Source organism: Sphaeroforma arctica (assembly GCF_001186125.1).
Source record: "Sphaeroforma arctica JP610 unplaced genomic scaffold supercont1.94, whole genome shotgun sequence".
Classification (NCBI taxonomy): Eukaryota; class Ichthyosporea; order Ichthyophonida; genus Sphaeroforma; species Sphaeroforma arctica.
Genome location: NW_014040464.1, coordinates 82,889 through 93,544, shown reverse-complemented (window position 1 = coordinate 93,544; position 10,656 = coordinate 82,889). Strand labels below are relative to the sequence as shown.

The 10,656-nt window shown below is 38.1% G+C and overlaps 1 protein-coding gene across 1 annotated transcript; it reads right to left on the bottom strand.

Annotated features, from left to right (window-relative positions):
- Positions 1–3,912: 3,912 nt before the first annotated feature.
- SARC_02156 (hypothetical protein) lies at positions 3,913–8,587 on the bottom strand (the record flags this gene model as incomplete). The annotated part of the gene is made up of 8 exons (XM_014304099.1): positions 3,913–4,080; positions 4,687–4,850; positions 5,390–5,452; positions 6,050–6,188; positions 6,609–6,697; positions 7,030–7,149; positions 8,327–8,500; positions 8,548–8,587. The coding sequence occupies 8 exons, from the start codon at positions 8,585–8,587 to the stop codon at positions 3,913–3,915; spliced, it is 957 nt and encodes a 318-aa protein (XP_014159574.1).
- Between the last annotated feature and the right edge of the window lie 2,069 nt (positions 8,588–10,656).

The window sequence follows — 10,656 nt, the reverse complement described above, 5'->3', positions numbered from 1 at the left end:
AGGCTCCTGTTCAGATGCCATTCGCGACATTGCTGTTGCGTCCAATCCAGAAGAAGATTGAGCTTCGGGTGATGAAGATCGGATTCTGTTTGCCTCTCCATTGTCTGACAATATCTCAAACGCCAATAGGGCTTGATAGAGTACCAAATGGTTTGATATCAAGTCGGGAAGGTCTACAAGAAGATCCCGAATTGCGTACCAAATTAAGTATACAAAACTTCCATCTCTCCTAGTTCCGAATGCCTCCGGCAGTATCTTTTGAAACTGACAAAACCCTAAATTTTAATTAAAGGGATATGTCAGTAAGCTATGTCATTGTTTAAAATAAATAAAAGAATAAAATTAGTATGTACAAAATTTAAAAAGGGATGGGGGAAGACGTTTTCACAAATACATTTTTCGGTATGCGTTAAAGCAATTTTTTTTACTTTAAAATATATAGGTTAAAAATAGACTAATTTTCATTAGGCTACATTCGGAATACTCAAAACTTGTATGGCAACATTTTTTCTTCTTATTTCTTATGGACGATTTCATAGATAGATTATTCGGTTTAATTGAAGACTTCACTGTAATTTTTTGAAATGACAGTGTTTGGACGATTTTTTGGACGATTTTCAAACGGGTTACTTTATTTACAATACTTTGTTGAAACCCCCCCCCCCCCCAAAAGTTGTATTATGTACTCTTTGTAAATATATTCTTGTATTTTTAAACTCCACATTTGTGGACTCCTCATTTCAGAAGGAAAGACTCCACAAGTTCACATTTGATAATGTTTTACAATAAAAAACAAGAAAAAGGGGCCAGAGGCCAGACCTCCCTGTGGAATATTTTATGTATGATATTACCAAAATGGTGCACACAAGTAAGAACCGGGGTCTTCCGGACCCCTATGTTCAGGAGTATGGGACACATCGAAAAAATTACTCAAATCGGGTTATCCCAACGGATTTGGGCTTATTTCATCCTCCTAAAAAAGATGAGCTAGTTCATTTTTTGATACGACCAATATTTCAAAAAGCATTTTTTTGATTTGGCCATATTCCCAAAATCGACCTTTTTGAGGCCAATAAAGGTGTTGCAATATCGTTAGAGCTTCAAACTCTTCGGATTTGGACTCCCCATCAGGGATTCATCCAGGACAACAATCCTCCGAATATTCTGACGGTCAATATTCGAAGCAGAATTTTCAACTAAAGCCTTATTATTCAGAGGTTGTAAGGTGAGTATCTATAAACTGATCGATTGTAAAAAAAATACTCAATTTCGAACTCGCCGATGCGATGTGTACTTCTTTTGTGCAAAGACAGCAGCGATGTCAGTCATTCCTTTCAAATATAAATATATGTAGGTAGTTTCAATGAAACACAACCTCAAACTGCAACCCAACCATCCGTACCAGCAGAATATGATGTAACTGAAGATAATGTACGAATTGTTTACATACATGATCCGATTTATGTCGTCGGACTTATCTATGCACCCAACTCTGTCGTTGTTGGTGATCTACTGACGGTCCATAATTGGGCGTACTATAACGACGACGGTGATCGATGTGAGGGGCTGGGCGCATTTAAGCTCATCGAGGGACGTAAACATCTAGTTGGAATGATTTGTATGCAGCAATCAATTTACTCATCTCAAAATTTATATCCCTATATTTTGCAAAATTAGCAAAACCGGCCTTATTGAGTGCAGTGTCCAAAATAACTTTGTAGTTGATTTGTCCTAAAATAAAAGTTATAACTTTTAAAAATCAAAAGTTAACATTAAAGTTGGGACTTATATTCCGTACCCCTATAAGGCTATAACTTTTTGAGTTTAGCTTCAGACTCAGAGTCTCATCACTGGACCCTACTCCCTCCAGTCCTCTCAGTCCTCCCGCTCAGACGTCACTCACAGTCTCACACACAGACTCCGAGAGAGAAGCGGAGAGACCGAGAGACTGAGTCTCTGAGAGAGTTATCAGAGTCTCAGAGAGAGAGCGGTCAGCGGAGTCGCGGACTGGCAACCTGCTTTTAACCTGTCAGAGGCCCTGGGGCCTGGGGCCCTGGACCCGGGCACAGTGGCGGAGTCTTTACTCTTTTCTTTTGTATTTTCTCTAGAATTCCCTTTCTGGACTATCTTCTTTCACCGCAGAAATTCATATAATTCTGCTCTGTCCGTCCGTCACTCTGTTTTGAGTGAAACTAAAGCAATTTTTCTATTCTCAGTGTTCCGAGAGTCTCTGAGTCTGAGACTGGAGGACTGCAACTTCTGCTATGAGCCTAGCCTAGGCGGTATGCACTCTATCTTGTTAGTTGAGTTGGGCCGCCTTCTTGTGTGCCGCCTTGAGCTGCCGTTGACGGTTGACTTGTTGTGAGTTGTGACTTGTGACGCCACCGTCCGATCACTCTGGCGATCAGAGATTGGAGAACCAGAAGAAAGCCCAAACCATTTCACAACCAGTAATTTATTTGAAAACATGAATAAAAATATAAATGAGTATATATGAATAAAATTGAAAATATGTCATCGTGTCGAGTCTCGACTCTCGAGATGTGAAGCTTCGACAAGTGCTCTATAAAAATTCTCTCTAGGTTTTATCATTTATTTAGCGTAAAATGCTGCTACACTCATGACGGGCAATTTCACAAAACTTTTTGACATACATATATAAACATCCAAACAACACCTGATATATTGAAACTATAAAGATTATTTCCCGCAGCAATGTTTTTGCTGAGGCTGATTCAGATTGATGCGGCAAAAGGGCATGGTGAAACTACAAAACAATCGCCTATACGACGCGTACGAGACATGATCCGGGATAATCCCAGTGCGAACTTGAGGAAAAACACTAGTTTTGACGATTCTTTTACGACTTCTGTCGAGTCTACAATTTCCGCTTTGGAAAGATACGACATCATGACTTCCTCAAAAGTTGTAAAAATCGACAATATCAAAAGGCACGTTAGGTTCGCGGACTTGATTATAGTGAGTGAGACGTACGCAAGTGATGGTTATGATAGAAAGGGCTATAAGAAATGCTCATTTACGCGGCGAGAATTCGCAAACCTTCAAACTGAGATGAGACAATACAAACTTAAGGAAATGCCGGTGCACAGAAAAAGTCGTCAAAACTTACATTTTTACTCACAAAAGAGTTTCAGATAGTATTTAAGGTGCAGATGAACATCCAAACAAGCTTGCAGTGTTTGACCCCGAAAAAAGACGGATTTAATGCCTCGGATACATAGCTGCGATGTCGTATTCTACAATGTATCATTTATCTGTGCCTATCGAAGATCATATAACACAGATATACATTGTATTGGCATTGAACCTCTGGGGGATACTAGCCTGTTCACGAGAATGATGCGCACTACCCAGCACTGACCTTATGGCCATTTACAGGACTCTTCACATTAGCCATATGTAGTAGACAGCCATACTCCAAACACCATAACAATTAACACGGAGGTGTAGTTGAACTCACATGCCAGATCACATGGCAAATAAAGTCAGTTCACCTACGTATCACAATGCATCGATGCGAAAATCGACCCGACCACGGTGTCAAAGGTAGAAACAGTTGCCAATCCCTCATTGCGAACGGCGTCACGGGCTTCAAATAGAACTTGACCAAAGATCTCCAAATCGCTTGATATTATGCGGCTGCCTGCTGGCCATTCTGTGAAATCTCCAAAGTATCTGATGGCCAAGGCTACACCGAGCACCTCATAAAGGAAAGACGATGAAAACCAACGAATAAATATGACTGTTTCAACTTCAATGGCATTCACATTTTATTCTTGGGCACGTCATGAAATCAATCAGTGCAAAATCAAAATATGAACACCTGTCAACCCGCAAAGAAAGTACAAAGTCCAATCCAGAGTCATTAGTATCAATTTATTTTCTACACTTCTACTCTGAAGCCGTGCGCCAGATATTTATACACCCGTCATCACCGGCCGTGACTAACATATTCGGGTCCGTGGGATGCCAGCATACACAGTTGACATCCTGCGTATGTGCTTGAGGTTCCCTGAATTGCACTTCCCATGACGGCGCGTTTCGGTCGCTGACATCCGCCTGACACATTAATATCGAAAGGAACAGTTACGAGAAGCATATATTGGTCATACCAGTCTAATGCAAGCTGTAAATTGCACTATTTCTGGGGTGTAACTTTAATAAAAGAATCTAACGATTACTAACATCAATGAGTCACCAGAACACTTGCAAGCATATGCGTATAAAGGTAAATTTTGTCTGCTAGCATTCAGAAGCAGGCGAATCTCTTTTATACGTATGTTCCCGCTACATAACCGATTGCTGACCTCGGTTACTCGGAATTAGCGCATGGTTGCTTGGTCTAATGCTATGGATATGTGTGGCACAGTGAGCAGGAGCACACTCAATAGCAGCAGACTTTCTCAATATGGAATACATATACCTCATTTAAATGCACAACCTCTAAGAATACAAGGTAGATAAATCGACTAAAGCTTGTATAACATATAACACCGGTTGCATAGGTTGTACACACTCTAGAATGCAACGTGTCAGTACGCCAGACATGAAGTGCACACAGGCTCGGACACATCCCTCGTACCAAAATGACTTAAACACAGCATTTCAGACACAGTGGTGGAACACCCAGAGAAAATCTTGTGCCCGATTGTAATTGACATATACCTCCTTAAGTATGACCAACGAATCATCCCCAGCCACCGTGGCGATCCGCTCCTTGCCTTTTGTCACTTTAGAAAAGGCACAGTGGAAGATGGGACGCGTGTGCACATTCTCCAGCGTAGCCACATTGACATACTTCGGGTGACTGTGATCGGGTGTATCTATATCTGTGCGCACGATATGAGATTATTGTACTCTTAGCGATCCTCGACGATAGTAGTGTATACATGTACACATATGATCACAACGACAATCTATTAGTATTGCTGATTATGTTCGTATTCGCGTACACTTCAAGTGAATCTCCGAACCACAAGCATGATGCAAACTGCATCGAACTGACACACACGCATATACGCACTAAAATATCGACAGAGACACACAAGGACCCATAATAAGTATATATATATATAGAGATATATATATATATATATGTATGTTCAAACAGAGGCACAGGCACAGGCACAGCAACACACGCATGTAAACAAGGAAAGTACATTCACGGTGGTGTTCACATCTCGAAAGCTACCACACCTACAAGCTGCGCAGAAACACGTTGTGATGATTATGATGGTAGTCCAAGAACCCAAAAATTTCCGAAAAATTTGACACAGAGCCACTCTAAAAGATTGGTTTTCTATAACAGTAGGCCAATTCATATAAGATGAGCACAGAACCATGCAAAGAGTTTAGCCTGTCAACATACTCTGCGCGTTTCCGGGATGGTATGCCTGCCAGATGCGGATAGTTTTATCGTCCCCGCTCGTCACTGGGAACGGGTACAAACAAAGGCATGAGAAAAAGCCAACTACCAACCAGTAACTCATGTGCTCGTGGCAAAGCATCGCACCACAGTACATCAGATTTCTGGTGAATATCGCAACACACTGAGCCAAATGTTGATGTATATGTAACAAGGACATCCCACGAAGACCCATCTCCATACTTGTATATATAGAGAGATATATGGATATGTTTATGTACATATACTTGTATATTGTATGCCACGCAAACTATATGTACAGACGCGTAAAAACACGTAGATGGCTAATGCACAATCAAGTACACACCTACATAAGAAACAATAGAAGTGATCCCCCACCACAAAGATAGCGGCATATATACAAATAAAAAGGAGCACAGGTACAGATGCTGATCTAAAATATGTTGAGAATACATATATGCGACACGAGCGTATTATGCACGCATAGTAGACAATTCACGTTGATAGAAACATACATACACGATACTACATACATTTGCATACACTAACACACACACACACACACACATATATATATATGTATCTGATTGCAAGGGGATGTATACATAAGTTCGATACAGAAATCTTCAACTCGAGACGTACCCATACGATCACCGGTGCAGTCGAAGTCTATGCACCAAATGGTCGATGTGTGGTCTTTCAGCGTATCGAACAACTCCCAATCATCATCGTCTTCTCCATATAACTTCACCGTATCGTCGTACGATACAGACGCAATAATCTGAGAAGAAAGCCCATATTTGAGTATTTGCTACTTGGGACGGCATGCCTAGTAAAGTAGCAGACAAGTTAACAACATGGGTACAGAGCATGCTAACCAATGCCTATCCGAATGAATGCCGGAAGCTCAAACGATGTAGTTCTGCCAGTCAGTGTTCAGTATATGACACAGTACGGAACCACTCACAAGATTAATCATCCCAACAGATTCCGGGGAGAAAACGAAGCGTCAATCGTATACAAATACTGAATTTCCGCATTTGAATGTGACGATCTCCTTTGGGCTACAAAGTGTCCAACAGTCGTTATACATATATACATACATATACATATAACATTTACGTATTGTATATTATATTATATATATATATATATACACAAATTTACATACACACACATATATTTATACAAAGTTGCATACCGCTTCCTGAGGGTGAAATTTCACGCACTTAACATCCTGTGTGTGTTCTTGCAGAATAGACATGCAGTCGAAATCGCAATCGCCCTCATCTGTGAAAGAATATGACATTACAAAAAGCCATCAGAACCAGTACGAAGTGGTCGCTTGAGCTTTGCTGAAAATGGAGGAGCACACTCAAAGAGGCTAAAGAGTTATCACATACAATTGTATGGAATATGCAAATGTCCATACGCATAAGTGTTCAGTTCTTGTTGCATGTATGTTTGTTATGGCTGGATCAGATGTTGAACAACCTACCAGCATGTAAGATAACCTACGATGCGCATATCCATATATCCATAGTAACAACTACACATCCACACGGGAAGTTCTACCTCTATAATATATATACATATATATATAGACGCGTGGCATACTATACCTTCCCAGATCCAAACGGATTTATCTCTACTGCACGTGACCAGGCGGCGGCTGTTGCTGGACCATTCGGCACACTTAACTTCATTTTCATGTCCTTCCAGTGTGGCTGCTAACTCCCAGTCTGAAATGTCGATGAAGAACAGAGGCGATGCCGTGTGCGAATGAAATAATCGAAACAAATGATAGAAGTATGCAATTTCACAAGGAAACAAAAGCCGAAAATAAAACATACGATGTTAAAGGCATTCTAAAAAAAGATAGGATGTTAAGGCATATTTGTAGATTCTGGGTGGTTGTATGTACTACTATCAGCTATGCTATCACAATTGAAACAAAAGTCAAAGTCCACGATGCCAATCGAACGCCATAGTTCAATCGATTCCGCACACTACACAGCATGAAACACAGGGAAGGTGCACGCTGACGGTGATGGTTGAGTCCAGCTCTACATCTCCCGAGCAATATCTACCAGCCGTTCTACTGAGCGATGCGTACATACACCAGCTGCAGTGGATGTACACACTCTGCAACTATTCGTACGAGCACACCTAGGCGTGAGGATGACCACGTGCACTATATACTACCCAGGAGTGTTGACGCGCCAATGAAACTCAACTACATATATTATATTCCACGTTTGACAAGAGAAGGGAACACCTAACCAAGAGCTAAGAGCTATATATAAGTGTAGCGAGATTGAACCCCCCAGCGGACAGGTACGGCCGCTGTCTCGAGGAATGGATCTGAGGGCAACCCGAGACACATCCTATAACTAAAAAACAAGAACCAAAAAACCAAAAACAAAACTTCGCATAAAACTCTGCGATACAATCACGCACTCAAAATGAACACTGCACAAACTGTCGCGATCCATCTGGCCCACCAAAACACAGGGACGATAGTGCCATTGGATATATAACGGTAGTACCATAGCATACACTTATATAGTACATATAGTACCATAGCATACACTTATATAGTACATATAGTACCATAGCATACACTTATATAGTACATATAGTACCATAACATACACCTATATGGTACATATGATACCATAGCATACACTTATATAGTACATATAGTACCATAGCATACACCTATAAAGTATATATAGTACCATAACATACACTTCATACACCTATAAAGTACATATAGTACCATAACATACACTTACATAGTACATATAGTACCATAACACACACTTATATAGTACATATAGTACCATAACATACACTTATATACTACCCCTTGTATCACAGGAGTATACAGCATACACTTCAGCCTAGTCCACATACCATTTTCCACGCGCTCCCACACACAGGTTGTCGCATCAAACGACGCAGACGCCAAGAACTTGCCATCGTGCGACCAGGACACGTGCCTGACTGTTCGTGTGTGCGCGTCTTCTAACACATTTATACAGTTCCAGGTATCCTGGGCTTGGGTCCATATGCGGATGGCTTTATCACCTCCGCAGGATGCGATGTATTTTCCGCAGGGCGACCACGCGGCGTACCACGCTCGGTCGGTGTGACCTGAGATATATAGTACGACATATATTAGGAGTTTTGCGACAGAAGAAATATATTGGGGGTATTGGGGCAGAGTCAGTACGCATACACACATGCATGCATGCAACAAATACTACTGTAAAGTATCGATGTACTTGTAGAATGGCTATATGACGTTATTGCGTATTGAAGATTGAAATCTTGGTTAGAAGTCATTCTATACACAAACACACAAAAACACACGTTTGTATTAAAAAAAAAAGCATATATGCATTGACAAATATTTTGTGTACACACACTCACAAGTATCAATAAATTTATATATATATATATATACTCACACACACACATATATATATAAATATATATAATGTACATACATACATACAAACATATAACCATAAATACACACACGCACATACACATATGTATATCTATCAATATATCAATATAAATACATACATATATATCTATAAATAGAAATATACGTATATACACTCAAAACATGTATATATAGGAATATAAACACACACACACATATATATATACAAGACATAAACATATTTTTATATATTCATATATATATATATATATAATTAATGTATATATATATATATAAATACTGTATATATATATATATATATACAGACAAAATTGTGCTTAAAACATATGTTCATCCGTGCATAAATGCATACACGCACATATGTGTATATATACATACACAGACACAAACACACACCCAGACCATAGATAGAGACACAGACAAAGATACAGACATACATATATATATGTATATTATAAATATGCATGCAAATACACGCATACACACACACATATATATATACATACACAACACACACACACACACATATATATATTAAATACACACACACACACGCATATATACATATATATACACACACACACACATGCACAACACACGCATACACATGTATATATATATATATTAAATACACACACACACACACGCATATATACTCATATACATACACACACACACATATATATATATATTAAATACAGACACACACACGCATATATACATATATATATATACACACACATACACCACACACACACACACATATATATATATGAATACACACACACAAAACACACACACACACACATATATATATAGATAGATAGATACATATATATACATACACATACATACATGCATATAAATAATGATATGTATATATACATATATACATTGAAAGATACATACACATATATATATGTATATATAGACATATATACATATTTTATACACACATACACACACAGTCACACACACACCCACACACATATATATACAAATACATTTATATACACATACAGACAGGTAAATACATAGATAGATAGATAGGTAGATAGATACCTATATATATATATATCTAGCTATATATATATATATATATATATATATATATATATAGATCACGCACATACGCACATACATGAATACAAACAAACAAACATACACACATACAAACAAACACACACACACATATATATATACACACAGGAATTTACACACACAGACACACACATTATATATATATATATATATATATATATATATACTTACATATACATTCACAAACACATACATACATACGTAAATACATCCATACATACATAGATACCTATATATATATATATATATCACGATCACACTTACATAAATACATAAATACATACAAACACACATACACAAATACATAAAAACACACATACATATATATACATTTACACACAAACACACACACATATATATATACATACATACATATATATACATACATACATACATACATATATATATATATACATATATATATATATATATATATATAAATATATATAAATATAAACACAGACGCACACACACACACATATATATATATGTACATAAATACATATATACACACACACACACACACATATATATATATACATACACACATACAAGTACACACACACACACACACACACACACATATATATATATATATATACAATACATACACACATAAAAGTACACACACACACACACATACACGCACACACAACACACATACACAAAC